Source organism: Pundamilia nyererei, unplaced genomic scaffold (genome assembly GCF_000239375.1).
Source record: "Pundamilia nyererei isolate P.nyererei 1_Seehausen unplaced genomic scaffold, PunNye1.0 scaffold00026, whole genome shotgun sequence".
NCBI lineage: Eukaryota > Metazoa > Chordata > Actinopteri > Cichliformes > Cichlidae > Pundamilia > Pundamilia nyererei.
In genome coordinates, this window is record NW_005187427.1 from 4,040,414 (window position 1) to 4,057,214 (window position 16,801).

The 16,801-nt window shown below is 38.3% G+C and overlaps 1 protein-coding gene across 2 annotated transcripts in view; it reads right to left on the reverse strand.

Moving 5' to 3' along the window:
• The window catches only part of LOC102210990 (actin-binding LIM protein 3-like), a 53,739-nt gene that overhangs the window by 4,748 nt on the left and 32,190 nt on the right, over positions 1 to 16,801 (reverse strand). For both annotated transcript variants that reach the window (XM_013909471.1, XM_013909472.1), the window contains 6 exons: positions 11,272 to 11,322; positions 6,343 to 6,480; positions 6,127 to 6,191; positions 5,681 to 5,822; positions 2,011 to 2,040; positions 16 to 74 (listed from right to left, as the gene is read on the reverse strand). In XM_013909471.1, coding sequence (XP_013764925.1) covers positions 16 to 74; positions 2,011 to 2,040; positions 5,681 to 5,822; positions 6,127 to 6,191; positions 6,343 to 6,480; positions 11,272 to 11,322 — 485 coding nt within the window. The remainder of the gene's footprint in view (positions 1 to 15; positions 75 to 2,010; positions 2,041 to 5,680; positions 5,823 to 6,126; positions 6,192 to 6,342; positions 6,481 to 11,271; positions 11,323 to 16,801) is intronic.

Sequence of the window (16,801 nt, forward strand, 5' to 3'; positions counted from 1 at the left end):
CCATTGATTCCTTACCCTGTTCAGTGCATTTCTGCCGTAGCCTGGCAACGAGGCTGATTTGGCAATGTAGGAGTCTGGCAGAACAAACAAAAGCACATAAACAAGCACATGAAGAATGAAAACTGATACCGACACACTTAAATTAGAATCAAGAGTACACTGCCTCTATTGTCTGTGGTGCTTTTGGTTTATTTATTTAATTATTTATTTGGTGGGGGGGGGGGGTTACTTCACAGCTTCAAAATTTTTAATTTGATTTTGTCAAATACAGCAAGAAATAAACTACAGATACATTTCTGTATCTGATTTTAAGAAAGCTATGGGTTTTGAGCTGTGGGTAAATGGGGGAAAAACATTTTGCTTTTCTTCTGTCAATGAGCAGAAGCTATATTTTGCTGTTTCATCAGGTTTTCTTTCCACTTTTTTTCATGTCTGAAAAGTGACAATCTAATGGTTTTTCTGTCTTATGCTCATTTTTCTATCTAATATCTTTCACCCAACTCTGATCTTGAAACCTCTCATCTCAATAGCTCAAACAGCGAGTTACTGACATGTTGCTGGGAGTTTGGAAAAAGGCCTCCGATCAACTTTCTATCGTTTCATATAAGAATTCAAAGCAGAAGTGCCCTTTTTTCATATATTTGAAATCTCAAGGCTACAACACAATGTCTCAAAGACCCAAGCTGTGATCTGAGATGGCTTTTAAGTTGCAGAAAAGAGTTGCATTACTTCCTTTATACCAACATAGCACCTGTCTTGTAATCAGTGATAACCACTGGTGGCAACCAAGTATCTCTGGGCATCCTTGCACTTGTTGTGTGCACTGCTGCAGTGGAAGCAGCAGAGGGCAGTGTAATCCCACTGTTCCTCTCAATTCATTTGGCTTGCCTTTACTTCACTATCACTGTTTCCTGTTCCTGTTCTTCCCCTGTCACTAGATTTTCCCTCCTTTTTTCACTCCTCCCTCTAACTCCTCTGTTCATCCTTCCTCCCTCCTTCTCTCTTTTACTCTGGTGTTGAAAGGAATTAAATTACCCTGTAATGTCAAAGAGCCCTGGCGAAACACCATGATGCAGCAGAATACAGGCTGCTGTGTATTGGCAATGCACAGTGTGTGTAAAATACTGAAGTATAATGAGTTTGTCATCTACTACTTTCTTTCTCAACAAGAAATGAGATATAGTCAGTGTTCATCTCAGATATGTACTGCTCTGTTGCCAGCATGAAAACTACTAGCATAAGCATCTCATGTATCACAATTTTTGTTTTGTTGTTCCTTCACTATAATAACTGAATCTTTGAATCTTTATAGCTAACGTTTGGTGTATTTAGTGCACCATCAAAATTACTTTATTGGGCACAAATGCACAGTTTTCAAAAACAAATATGGAAGCCCAGTTCGGACTTTAATGCCTTAAAATTCATTCTAATTTGTGTTGTACAGTTATTTCATTTTTAACCTTAATTTATGTTTTATTCCTTCCTAGTTAAATTTACCCTTTTTAATTTTTCATAGTTATTTCCTATCTTATTCATAGCCTTTTCCTTTTCCTTTTTTTTTTCTCTTTAGGTCACGAGCAGTTGTCTAAGCATTTCACTGCATATCGTACTGTGTATGACTGTGTACGTAACAAATAAAATTTGAATTTGAATTTAAAACATAAACAACTATTAAAAGCAGAAGAACAGCATCGGAATTCCCCAAAATCTTTAAAAATATTGTCACATGTAACAACAGCTTATAGAACAGATCACTGTGGATGATGCAGCTTCTGGAAAAAAAAAAAAAAGACAGGCCTTGTTGTCATTCATCTTCCTACCCGTAACTCAAAAGATAGAGGTGTCTGTGCACGTGTCAGTGTGAACTGATAAAAATCTCCTACTTAAAGCTCTGCTGCTGTCACAGCAGAACTAACAGGATGAAGAAGATGAGGGGAAAAGCCGTCTCTCTGTGCCGCGGCTCCCATTGGGATGAACAAGCAGATCAAAACACATTGATGAACCACTCACCACTGTCAGCGCTGCAGAGGGACCTGGGAGCTGAAAGACAGACAAACAAAGGAGTGGGGAGAGGGGCCATATGAAAATATTGTAATTTCACCAGTTTCATAGTGTGAAAATTTTTTGTCTCAAGCCCCAAAAATGCAGTTTTTTAAAAAATGATTTAGAATAAGAACTTTAGCTCAATAAACACTTTAGTGGAGGGACTTGTTTCCCAGAAAAGAGATGCTAGTAAAGAGCAGAATAAAATACTGCTAAAGAAAAATGGCAAGATGGATTTTGAATCCATCTCCGATTCAGTTAAAACACTGAGGAACAAATCGTGCAGTGATCTGTGGAATCTATTGAGAAAGTTATAGTATGTTATGGGACACAAAGAGAACTTTAGGAGGTCACTGCATCAAATTATCTATCTCCATCTCCCTAGCACAATCTTTTCTTTTCTTCCCGCCTCACATCGTCATTTTCAATCCTTTGTCCAATATATGCACTATTACTCCTCTGCACATAACATCCTACTTAACACACGTAAGAATCCAGGCATTCTGTTGTATATATCTTAAAATACTGAAATTGTTATAGTAATTAGGATATCTACCAAATGAAGAGGACTCCATGTTAATCATAATGCAATGAATTCGAACATTTAAAAAAATAAAACCCATGAAAAATGCATTATACGCACAGTGTGTGAGAACAAAGGCATAGCTGAAGTTAATATTGGGATATTCATTCTCGTCTTTAAAAAGCATTGGCAATCAGCAGATGTTCTTCATCCTGATCCATTAAACTGACTAAAGCGGCAACAATGCTGCTGTCCTTTGTGGACCATGTTGGTCTTTTCGTTTAGTGTGCGCATAAACATGCATATCAGTTGCTGGGACAACATGAACAGATGTCACACTCTGTTAAGTAGGGTTAATAAATCTACCACATAGTAAAAGTATTAGTTTTCAGTGGCGAGGGTATACATATTTAAAAAAGCCAGTTGTTTTGGGAGATGTCTATAAAACATCAGCTGTGTGAGAAAATGTCCCTAAGAAGATCTGCATGCAGGATTAATCACTACCAAGACCTATACATCATTTAAAATATGAAGCACTATGTGCATAGGCATGCAGCACGTTAGATATTTATATGCTTATGGCACGTACCCACTGCACTTATTTCGAATAGAGTTTTGCAGTTATTTTTTCTCAAACATAGATAAACAAACAAACAAATAAAAGAAAAAGTTCTTTCCCTTTTTTCCATTTTATTATAATGACTTACTAGCAAAGCTTGCTACTGACTGTTTCTGTCACTATGGTGAAATAATTACAGTGAGATTTTCTTAGTTTCGCATGATCGCGTGCTAGCAATTGCTAATTACAAAGCAAAACTACAGCTGAGGATCTTGTAAAAACATCTTTAAGTCTTTAACTGAACAAATAATCAAAGATAATAATGATTTATTATTAAAAAAAATAAAAATAAATCAAAAGCACCTTGCGCTTTTACGGCTAGTTTTCTACTAATTTAAATGCAGCTGCTTCTCTAGTATTAGTGCTAAACTTAAGACAGCTGCATCACTGCTGAATATTAATTATTGATCCTGTACACACTTAAGTACATTTGAATGATTATGCAATCACTTAACAATCTACAATCAATGACTCTGAAGGCTGAATCAGAATAAAACAAAACAACTGCAATGCTCAGTTGTTAAGCTTTGACCTGATGACTTAAGGTCATCAGGTCAAATGATATAAGAGATATAAGAGAGAATGATATAAATGTGTTTACCAGCTGTCATCCTCTGGTGAACATGAAATGTGAAATTGTCATGGCCATACCACCATGCTGAGATATATTAGACCGAAGTGATTGACTAACTAACTGATGGACAGATACTGCCATCCTTAGGGTCACGCTACTAGCGTGGATAAAAATGGTCCGAATCAATTCAGTGAGAGGAAGTCACCAAGCATGTCAGTCAGTTTGTAGCAGTACATTCCATTTCTGAAAAATGGTGAACATCCCATTTTTGGAATTAGCTTCCTCTGAAGAACAGATGAGTGCACCTGTCAGGATTTTCTAATCAGTGTAATAACAGCAAGCACCATAAACCCATAGTGATTACACAGCACTGAGCACCCACATTATTCATACCTCTCTCTCTCTCCGTGACCTCCCTGTGGACAGAGCTCATTTCCCTCTTTTTCCACCGCTCTCTGACCCTGATTTACTTCTAAGGCTTCATGTCGTACATCTTCTCTCAACAGCTCCAAATTGCTTTAGCTTCTGATTCTCTCTCTCACCCTTATATCTATACACTTTCTATAGTGTTCACTCTTTGTTCCGCTTTAACAGGCTTCCTTTTATTCCTGCTGGACCCCCAGCACAACACAACGCACGCTTTCTTTGCCTTTCTCCGAATCTCTCCATCTTTGTCTCGCGTTATCTGCTGAACACAATGAGGAATGGGATCAATTAAAGAGTTAACACAGAAGCGGGAAAACCCCACCTGCTCAGGCTCGGTCAGCAAACAGTACAACACCCAACACTGTTCCAGCTATAAAGGAAACTACATTTATTTCCTAACATCTAACCTTCAGTCACTGCATCCTAATCAGAATTAGCCCAAACCAAAACTAATGTTGTTTTAGCTACTAAAGCCTCAAACCTTTTAAACATTAAATAAATAAATAAAATACTTCAGGGACTGGGAATATATCCAAAAGCCATGCAAACTTAACATCATTAACCTTTCACCAGAAGAGAGACAGAAAGGACGTAGCCAGGCTAGCTACTATTTGAAGCTAAAATTCTTTATGAACACCAGCATGCTAACATGGTCACACTGATAATGCTAACATGCAAACGTTTAATATTGTATTACTATATAAATCATATGGGAAACAGAAGATAAAACAATGGAGTCCAGTAAATACTGAGATACTTTAGAGAGATGGTTTATCCCGTAGACAGGGAGATATTTTTCCAATATTTGGAACAAATGAGGGAACAACCAATAGACAGACTTTCGCTACTTAACCAGATAAAAGTGGTGTTTGTAGCATTGCCATAAAAACAGTCTGTTGTGGCTCCTTTTCCTGTCTTTTTAAGTAAGCTTTCTTCTCATTAGCTGTACCGCAAAAACAAACCGTTTGAACAACGGATGACTTAGGCTGCGCTGCTCACAGTCCTGTGTGCCTGAGATGACCATATAAGGGATATTTGCTCTCAGTGATGTCATATGAAAATACGAGTATAAAAAACTGTGCATTTAGAGCCATCTGAAGCCTGTGTTGACCTCATTATTTCAAACTTTAGCCACGTTTAATGTGAGCATTCACCAGTGTAACAGTATTTATATATATACACCATAAAATAAGAAAAAAGCAGAATACATCCACTTGAATATTTCTGCTTTACTCCAGCTAATCAACTTATAGCCATGGCACCACCTCTTAAAATCATCAGACTTAGTTTGTTTTTTCTATAATGAATTACAATATAGACTTTTACTAATATATCTGCAAAAAACCCCACATCAAATTCATCATACTAAAGACAAGATTACGAGCCTAACCTACTGTCATGTGACAATGCATGGTAAATAAAGTTGATCAGCTTACTGGCATATTCAAGATGTAAATAAACACATGTACACACACACACACACACACACACTTACAGCCATTAAGGGAGCTGTATCCCAGATTGCTCAGCGCCTCCTTGCTGCTACAGCGGGAGCTGTGTCTGCTACCCCACTGGTCATTGTCGTGACAACCTGCTCGTGCCTTCATCTCCTCCTTCAGGATCAATCTGCCAATTCCCTGCATGGAGTGAAGGAAAGTAGAGCAGAGGGGAGGAACAAAGAGAGATGGGAAAACAAGGTGGAACAAAAGGACAGATAGATGGAGTAATAAGAGTTGATTGAGTGGGATGGGTGCATGAGTTGACAGATGGTGATGGAATAATGCAGGATAAAGGATGTGAGGACAGAAGAAGAGAGGAGTACAGGGGCATCACTTTGTATCATGTCAAGTGAGGCTGGAAAGAAGCATTTAATTAACTGGCTCATTAAATATTAACCCTCACTTAAAATATAACAGGAAGAAGCAACAGATGTATTTTTACCCTGTTTATATTATGATTCAGTCCATCCTCCTCTCCTCCAGATGAAAACCTCCTCACCCTGGAGACTAGACAGAGAGATGGAGGAAATGAAAGGTAACAGGGAGCAAGTGAGAAGACTGAAAAAGTGAACATCAAAGTGAAAAAACTGTCACTTGGCTCTCTGGGTTCAGTTTGTGTATAGCAGTAAAACATGCTGTTAAGTAGAAGGTGCTTTACCTTTTGGAGAGCCAGTATATGGGTAGTAGTTGGAGTTCGGGTGATAAATGCTGTTACAGTTTGAGGTGGAAAGGCGATTTGAATTGGTGAGATTGTCATTGGTCCTACTCTTATTGGCTGTTGGAGAGGCTGATATTTCTGACAGGAAGATAATTAGAGAAGCTGTTGAGGGTATTTTTTTAAATTTATTGTTAAAGACACACTTTGAACATTTGATTTGTGACAGAAAATCTTTTTGTCCTAGGATCTTGTGCTGAATTTCATGCTAGAAATAACAACAAAACAACCAGAAGTGAAACGTCTATATGGGTAGAAAACCTTAAAGATGTTCTTGTTTAATGAAAGTGTCTTTTTCCCCCCCCTCCCATTGTTGGCTTTAAAATGATTTTCTGACCAACGTGTTTGCTGATGCGTGAGTGCAAGAGAAACAAGACAGATGAAGTAGTGCATATATTTACAGAGAGGGGAGAGAGCACAGTATGTGAGAGGAAAGGAGGAGAAGAGGGGAGACGCATCAAAAACAGGGGAATGGAAAATCGAAAAGAGGTCAGAGACAATGGGAGGGGGTGTGATACAAAACTTCAAGCAGGCGATAATGCTGACTCTGAATAAAAAATATGAACAGAATGAAACACTTTAAGGTATTATACAAGTGTGTAAAGTTTCTGTTAGGGCTGAAATCTCACAAGAAGTAATTAAGAAAAATGCCAGCAAACAGAAAAACACTGTAAAAGCACACAAACCCCAATGGAAACAGGAAATCACAAAACACAATGGAGTGTTTTTGGAAGACAGTAATGTGACAGCACAGCCGCACACGTGACAGAAACTAAACCACAAATGACTGTAGAAAAGATGTGAAAAAGACACACGCATGGTGTTTTTTTTTTAATCAGATGATTCATATAACACTGTAGATTCATGTTTGCTATTAACTGCTAGTTTGTCACTTCTGCAGCTGGTCCATCACACTGTTGTTTCCCCAAACGGCCCTTGTCTTTTGTGTGCTTTTTGAGCATTTTTCTATTTGCTGGTGTTTTCTTAAGACGCAGTGCATTTGTACCTTCAGGGCCACTGTAAACTAATCATGTGTATACATGAATGGCATTTTTCTTCTTTGAAGGACAAATAAAATCCATCTGTTTGTGCGTATTTGTTATCATTTTTGTATTGTGATGTTTTTTTATTTATTTAATTTGAGTATTCATTTAACTTAAGCATTTGATCAAGTGCAATATGGCTCCACCTCACCCCCATTTTTAGTATCATTTTACATCTAAACCTGATGCTACCTTTCAGATGCACCAAAACAGATGCAATGTATTTTTGGCCTGACTTAGATCATTTGATACAGCTGGAGCTGCTAAAACATTTTATTTGTGATTCCTTCTGTGGTATATCTAGATGTGGTAGATGACGTGAGGAAATAGATGAAATAGTGTTATTGCATAGTGTTATAGGCAGACGTGCACCCACATCTGCCTATAACACATTATAGTATCAATGTATCGTTTAAACACCTGATTATGGTATTTTGCCTTAATATGAAACCTGCTCTATACATGATTAATGGTGTAAATGTAAATCCACATCCACACAGCCCAGTTTGCAGACTGCCCAACAGGAGAGAGAGAGGCTTGTCAGCACTTTGTGGCGCAATGTAAATCATGCAGAGGTCTTTCAGAAGAACTGTAACTCTGTTGGACCTGCCATGTGAGCACAGATAGATCATCTAGACACTATTTGGCACTGCTTCTCTCAGTTCCACCAGTGGAATCTGGAAGCACAGGTTTGATGTGGCTGTATCAAAACTGCGATCAAACTTTACATCCACCTCAAGTCTGCATACCTTTATAGTTGAGCCAAGTAGCCTTAAAGCAACTTTATCAACATGATGTATGGGGAATGCTACTGTCATAATTAGGAATGCACCAATCCATCAGCTCTGACTGTGATTTAGTATGTGCATTTTTCCAAAAGTCTCATGAGGTAGCATTTGGCTAGAATGCTAAAAAACTGAGCAGGCTAGTCAGTGTGACTGGGTGATACAAGTGATACAGTCATATTAAGGTCAATCTGGGAACTCACTGAATGGTCTTCTGACTTATGAGATATTTGGTCATACAGAGAAAGGGGCTGGCAGAAATCAACCTACATAGAAGCTACGGAGAGGCATTTGCATTCAGTTCTCCAAACAGTCAACAGCTCATATCTTAAAATTGATGCGGTTATGTTCAACTCCAGTGTCGATTGTTTGAAAAATTGAGCTGCTCGGGAAAGGGAGTGTCGCTGGAACTCATCTTGAAGATGAAGAAGCGCAAAAGGAAATATGGAAAAAGCATAGTTTTGCGTTTTATAAAGTTTATGGCTCTCTGAATTTTATATTTTAAGTAAGTTTTTGAGCTTTTAGTCTTGAGTTGTGGTTACTTTTTATAATCTGAGGTCTGTTTATATCTTGAGTTTCTTAAGTCTTCTTAAGTTTCCGTTTCCGTCCCCCAGTTGTTAGCAGAGATGGGCGGTAACGCGTTACTTCCATACATACGTACATACATACTGCCATACCATACTCCTTCCATTTCTGAATGATCGCTTGAACAGTGCTCTGTGGGATGTTCAAGGCTTGGGAAATCTTTTTGTAGCCTAAGCCTGCTTTGAATTTCTCAATAACTTTATCCCTGACCTGTCTGGTGTGTTCTTTGGACTTCATGGTGTTGTTGCTCCCAATATTCTCTTAGACAACCTCTGGGGCCGTCACAGAGCAGCTGTATTTGTACTGACATTAGATCACACACAGGTGCACTCTATTTAGTCATTAGCACTCATCAGGCAATGTCTATGGACAACTGACTGCACTCAGACCAAAGGGGGCTGAATAATTACGCACACCCCAATTTGCAGTTATTTATTTGTAAAAAATGTTTGGAATCATGTATGATTTTCGTTCCACTTCTCACGTGTGCACCACTTTGTGTTGGTCTTTCACGTGGAATTCCAATAAAATTGATTCATGTTTGTGGCTGTAATGTGACAAAATGTGGAAAAGTTCAAGGGGGCCGAATACTTTTACGAGCCACTGTAGATTATGTTCACCTGTGTCTCATTTCCCTCAGCTGTGTTCACTTCAGCTAATCCCCCCCCTTGTGTATATATAATGGCATCTTTCTGTCAGTCCCTGTACAGTGTCTGTTATTGTGTCTTCTGTGCCTAAATTGTTGGAGTCCTGTATAGTCCTTAATATTTATAGTTTGTACTTTTCAACCTATTTAAGTAAAGGTGTGTTTTCAATTTATGCTGCTGCCTTAAGAGTCTCCATATGAGTCCTCCTCCAACAGATACATGACAGCAAAACTGAGAAGCACAGACAATGGCTGCAGTGGTGGTGTAACAGATTGGCTATTTTTACTGTTTTTAATATTTTTAGTTTCTCCAGCCTCATCTGTTCTTCTGCCTCTGGCATCATATTTAATCTTTACTCTGTATTATTTGTCTCTTGGTCACTTCTTTTTGATATGAAGTGAAGGTTAGTTTCTCATGTCTCTTTTTATGGATAATAATCAAGTAGTCCTAAAATTGACTCCTCCTTCCTTTTACCTGATTTTGATGGAAAACATCAAGGAAAGGTGTCCAGAAGAACTTATAAGGAAACAGGAAAAGGAAAGCTTTTTACTCAGAGAATCTGAATGCACATATTTGTCAATGGTGTACCATGTTAAAACTACAATGTCCCATAGCCGGACTAAATTACTAAATTACAAGAAGAACTAGTAAAAAAGGCTGAAATTCTATAAAATTAAATGAATCTTATTTTATTATTTTTTTCCTGCCTAACCAATGATGCAGTAACTCTTATCCTACCTACTGTTGAAATTTTCTGTGACCAAAGTAAAATTCCCTCCATCAACAACTTAGGCTGGAGTCTTTCCCAGCTAGCCCCGAGTAAAAATGTATATCATATGATGATGATCAATCTAAAGGGTGGCAATACAACCACAGACATGACTCATGTATATCTTAAACACACTTTGATATAGTTCATATAAGTGAAATTAGTGATTGAAATGACTCAAAAAGAATTTGATTTGTTATTATTTGTTATTATGGCCTTCCTAAGCAACATTAACTGCACAACCACACCTCTAATTTTATTTCATGGTCTTTTTCTCTGCTGTGACTATCTGCTTTCACCTGTTTCTTGTTCCCACCTGTGCTTCACCTCCAGTCACCCCTCTGTGTGTGTGTGTGTGTGTGTGTGTGTGTGTGTGTGTGTGTGTAGTCCCGTATTGTCCCCTTTGTCGGTTTACCCCAAGAGGTACTTTGCTTTGTGTCTGCCGTCTTGCTTTATGTTGGGTTCATTTCTTGTAGTTTTATCATTTTTCACTTCATTATGCAATTGCATTTTAAACATGTATTTCTTAGGCTTTTCATAGACCGTTTACCCCATTCCAACCAAAGCCTACTTAACAGGGACAAGTGATCAGTACCCAAAGGCCATCAACCTTTCTAGTTTCAGAAGGTGAAACTTATCTAGTGGACAACTGACAAGAGCTGAAAAATTGGGGAACAAAATTAGAGTTAATTCACACCATAAGCTTTTTAACTGAACGGGATGGGTCAAACTGCAGCTACTTTAAGGCTGTGTAAGAGTCCAGAAGAAATTCTTTCATTTATTCTGAGTGTTTCCATGTTGAGAAAATCCTAAGAAGACTGAATCTAATCAGAGGTAGCAGATTACAGACAACAAAGAAGTGTGTCCACAAATCTATACTGCAGCTTTAACTCAGATCTTTTCTGTAACTGGTTCTTTAAGTCAGACACACAGAACTATCACACTAAGACTATGCTACAATGAACACAAGAATCAACTAACCGGACAGATACACAGCCCCAAAAAAGGTTTTGAAATCACAAAAATTTGACCAATTAACCAACCTTGTCTCTTGTAGATGGGTGGTTTTCTATAGATGTTAGTTTCTTCAGAAGCTGAGAACAAAAGAGAGTCAGTTGGTGAGAAAAAGCAAAATAAACATTCAGAGAAGAGGAGAACTTTGACCGTTAACTAATTCTTTAATAAACCAATTTCTTTGTACAATTAGACAGATACTTTATTGATCCCACAAAGGAAAGCTACTGTACATATTTACAACCCCAACCTGTACATAGTGTGGCTACAACACATAAATATGTTCAGAAAGTGAGATCAAGTGATCCACAAGTTACTCTGCAGAGGACATTTCTATCACTCCAAAATCGATACAATCATCCACATGAACTCTATTCAGAGAAAAGCAACCACTGGACTCTGCCCACCTTCACACAAAGGTGACAACAGAAATGCACATCTGAGCCAGTGATATCCTCCCAAGAAAAAGTTAGCCAGTCCTATTTGTATTTCCTTTAAAAGTGTACTTGAAAGTTCAACAACAGTCAAGTGGCAACAAAATAATTCACAACCAAATACCTCATCCTATAGTCAAACTGTTGCTAGATGGTTTGGGCAATGATTTTTCTCGATCATGTGCAGAATTGTTATGACTAGTAATCAACACAGCTGCATCATCAGCATAAGCAGGCACATTAGTTCATGTATGTGAAACTGCAGCAAAGGTTAAACCTGTGAGACCCCATCTAAGCTGATTTAAAAGGCAACAGCATATGGCTGACCACATAGGGGCCAACCCTGCCTAATGCCTCTTTGTACAGTGACGTAGCAGTACTATACTGATATAGCAGTATTTGAATACAACAGCTTATCCCATGAAATAGAATCTGCAACAAAGATGATCTGCTTTTTCTTCCTCTAGACACAAAGGCCTAAATTGTCCAATAGTGCGAGTTATTGAAAGTCTGAATATAATGAATAATGGCTTCCAGACCATCCTTAAATGTATTTAAAAGATTCAGCTATTTTTATAGTTTGTACAGTGAAGTGAAGCTGGTCTCTGATTTCTTAGCAAACCCTAACATCTCTCTCTCCTTTTTTTTTTTGTTGCCTATAGGGCTCTTCAGGGAGTCACAACTGAGCTGCTGAATGGTAGTAAAAAAAGTCTTCTCAAAGGAAAGTTCAACTTCAGTGTAGGTAATCCCTCCATCTACATGACTGGCATCCATTCAATTCAGTTCTATTTTACTTAAATAGTGCCAAATCACAAGAAGAGTCGCCTCAAGGCACGTTGTATTGTAAGGTAAAGAGTCTACAATAATACAGAAAAAACCCCAACAATCAAACAAGTGCTTGCTTTGACCAAGCACTTGGTGAAAGTTTCTATAGTCTTGCCCACTTAAAATGGGTTGTATGTGGCCCATGATGTAAAATGAATCTGACATCTCTGATCTATATCATTAGCAAAGATTCTAATCAAGAACCTCTTTGCCTTTCATGTGAGATTTCTTTCCTGTCTCCTAGCTCTTTGCAATTCTTATTACTGATGACGATGTTGTGTTTCTTACCAACTCCCAATGTTGAAATAATGATATTAGTGATCTTTTCTTAATCTCCACTGACTTCAGAAAGACTGACAGGAGGGGTCTGCTTCTGAATGTTAATTTGCCACAGTTGGTGCTGAGGGTGTCTTCTGTAGCTGTATGGTGATCTGAAAAATCATTAGGGTGACATCATGGCCCTAATGTGCAATATTGAGTGCAGAGCTGTGAATGGCACACTTGAATTACAAAGCAAGATTTTGATTCAGGGTAAAATCAAAGTCCAAAATGTTAAAAATCCATAATGTGGCATTAACAGAAATCCAAAATAAAACACGTAAGCAAAGGAAAACAGGAGACCAAAGAAGGTGCACACAGGAAGAAAGGGAACAGGAATATACCATATGTTGTGAACACTGATGGTGGGGAACGAGGTACAGGTGAGAACATACAGGAAGTAAACCTAAAACATATGCTTTTATAACACAAACCCAATCTCAAAACTACTGACTAGACCTCCAAATCAATGAAATTTTCTTCTCACAACACTGAGGTCATTTTCCTTCACCACACTTGACAAAGGTGAAACGAAGGTAGGTCGGATACGTTTGCCTTGACAGAAATGCTGATTATCAGAACTATAGTCATCAGTAATTTTTTTTTTTTACAGAAGTCTAGAATTTGCTCAGATGCAGGGAGGGGAAAAATGTATTTCCACATTATGTCAACCATCATCCACCATTTTTTCATCTTTAATCTCATACAACTGAAGCTGAACCTGCTGCATCACCTGCCACAGCGACACTTCCTCCTTCAATTTTTTTTCCATTAGTTGCACTATTTGTGTTGTTAGCATCACTTGCTTTTCCCCAGAGAGGGACACCATTTCTGGGGAGAACACCAGTACCTCAATGCATAGCTTTACACCAACAATTAATGAGATAATTAATTAAATTAACCTCACATTTCTTTAAAGATATCATGCAAACTGTATATAAAGGTAAAACTATACCAATCACCTTCCCGTACAAAATCCCAGTATGCAGTGCACAGAGGAGAACGGAGGAGTTAAATATTCTGGCTTTCCTTGTTTAACCTCCCCCACCGAATTAGTTGTATACATTTACAGTCTTAAGCACGACAGAAGCTGACAGAACAGGTGATAAACTGGTACTGCAGAGGTGCTGCCTTGCATCCAGACAACCTGACTAACATGCCGAGGTTGATTAATACAGCTTCCCAGGCTTAATACAGGAAAGAAAAGCAGGCGGCACAAGAATAAAGATGAGGGTGGAGAGCAATTAAAGTTGATCCAAATTAAAAAGAAAAAACGAAGAAGAGACAAGAACAGGAAAGCGGCACAACAACATGCCACAGTAAACTATAAATGCCTTTTAGCCTTTAACACAACAATAAATAATGAAAAAAACAGAAAACATTTCCATTCACACTGTGTGCCACAAATGCAACCAAGTTTGCAACCTTATTTGTATGCACTAAATGTGTATGCACATGACACTCTGAGACACTTTGAATAAAAGCATCCAGCAGATACATTTCGTACTCTGTTGAAAGTAAGCAGGAAATGCTGTTTCAGGGCTGGCGAGAGGAAAAAAAGCATGAGGAAACACAAATTGAGAAATGGAGTGGGGGCAGGAAGAGGGAATGATGGAGGGAAATCAAATATGCAGCTCATATTGAGAAGAAGAGGCCTTTTATAGTGAAGGGAGCAAAGACAGAGTGAAGCATTCAGAGAGGAGAGAGGCGTTAAGTTGTTAAAGTGGAGGGTTGATGGGCTCTTAAAATAAAATTAACCGATATTTGTTGCAAGATGACAGTACTAAAGTACTCGTATGTTACACAAAAGCTGCAAATGAGAAAGACAAAATAGACAAAGAGTGCCCATTGGTCAATGAGAGAGGAGGATTAATACATTGTATGGTTGCTAAAACATCAATGAAATAAGGACAAGGCAAAAGGATAAAAGAAAATAAAAAAAGATGAAAATGAATGAATTACAGAAAAACTTTTGTTCCTCTTTCTAGATGATGATGGATGGATCGTGCTCATTAGTAATTAATATCTCAAATTACTTTTTTGTGACTCATTTTTAGGGGGGGTAGATAAATTGGAACCAGCAAGAAGACTGTTCTTCCATCACAATAATTACTCAATATTCAAATTTACTCTTTAGTTACAGTCATGGTAAAAAGAAAGTAAACCCTGAATTTTAAGGTTTTTACTATCACGACATTATAAAAAATAAAAAAAAAGAACATTAACAAAAACAAAAATAGTGCTACCCCCTCAGCCTCCTAGATACAGCTATACACCTATCTGAAACTCCTATGTCACTTATCATATTCACAAACTTGGGTGTCGATGTCGCCCACCCGACCCCTCACCCATGGATCCCCTGAAATCTGTCACCACAAATCAATAAATATATAAAATTACAGAAAAGGTCTTGTAGCTCAATTTTGATAGTAGATAGTGGAAAAAAACAGTACATTTTCTGTGTTTTATTATCAATTACTTAACTACTTGTTGTAGTACTAATGGAAATGTAGGAGATATTTATTGAGAGGAAAAACTTTAAAAGTTATGAAAATACAGTTAAAAGTCCAAAAGCAATCCCCTCCTTCACAAAGGAGGAGATTCAAAGCCGTCCAGTGGACCGGATTGGAGTCTTTCCTGGGCCGATTCTGGACCCAGGCCTTATGTTTGACACCCACGGTCTAGAGCATTCAGATGTATTAACACAATGGCAAAAAAGATAACAGAAGTGCCAGGAAAAAGCTGATTATTTCTAAAAATTAATATTATACCATGGCTCAGGTTTGCAAAGGTGAATCTGGAAAACCCTCAATACCTTTGGAACAATGGCTTTTGGACAGATGAGACTAAACTGTGGGTATTTGGCTATAGTGCACATAATGCACCATGTTTGGTAAAAATCAAACACAGCATACCAACTGTCAAGCACAGTGGTAGAGGGGTGATGATTTGGGTTTGTTTTGCAGCCACTGGACCTGGGAACCTTGAACTCCTCTGACAGCTAAAGCTTGAGAGAAATTTGGTCATGCACCAGGACAATAAACGAGCACAGCAGAAAATATATGAGAGGATGGTTGAAAAAGAAAAGAATCTAGGTTGCTTTGGCCAAGACAAAGTCCAGACCTCAACCTGAATAAAATGCTGTGGTGGGACTTTCAAAGAGCTGTCCATGAACGAATGCCCACAAACTTCAATGAACTGAGGCAACGCTGTCAAGCAGAGTGAGCAGAAATTCCTCTACAATGATGTGAGAGATGAATAATGTTGTATAGAAAATGTTTACTTCAATTTACTAACGGTGATTCTACAAGCGACTGAATCATGGACCGTATTTTCTCTTTCACACACAGCTTCTACATTTTGGCTTAGCTGTTGTTAGTTAGTTGCTTGTTGTCCATCTGAGGTTGTATTTACCTCATTCTAACACCTGCTCAGGACCACCTTATTTTTTATTATGTCCTCATATGTAAAACCTTAGACTTGAGACAGCGTACTTTTTTGCCATGACAACAAAATATCAAATTATTATTTTAATCCAATTAAAACCTGTGTGCATGAATGCAGGAGAACAGCTGCTATAGCTGATATATAGTAATAACAAACGAGGTCCATCAGTGAACTGTGGATTAGTTTTGGTCTGACGTGGTGAAGTTTTGGTTAGTTAACAGGTTAGGGTCAGGGCTGCATACACAGTAACGGCCTACCTGGCACATGGAAATGCTTGGGGGCTTGGAAGGTGTTGGTGGGTGTAGCACACCTGGGCTCTGGCTGACTATAATAAGGAGAACTCCTGCCACTTTCACTGCCTGCACTCAGCCCAGCCAATCACAATGAGAGAAACCAAAGCATCAATGACCCACATCCACAAACAGTAAGACAGACAGGGTATTGAAAGATACACTGACAAATAACCCGATGGATTACATGTGCATGCAAATGTGAGTTGCACCCACACAAAGACTTTCTATCCAGCTATTTTTCT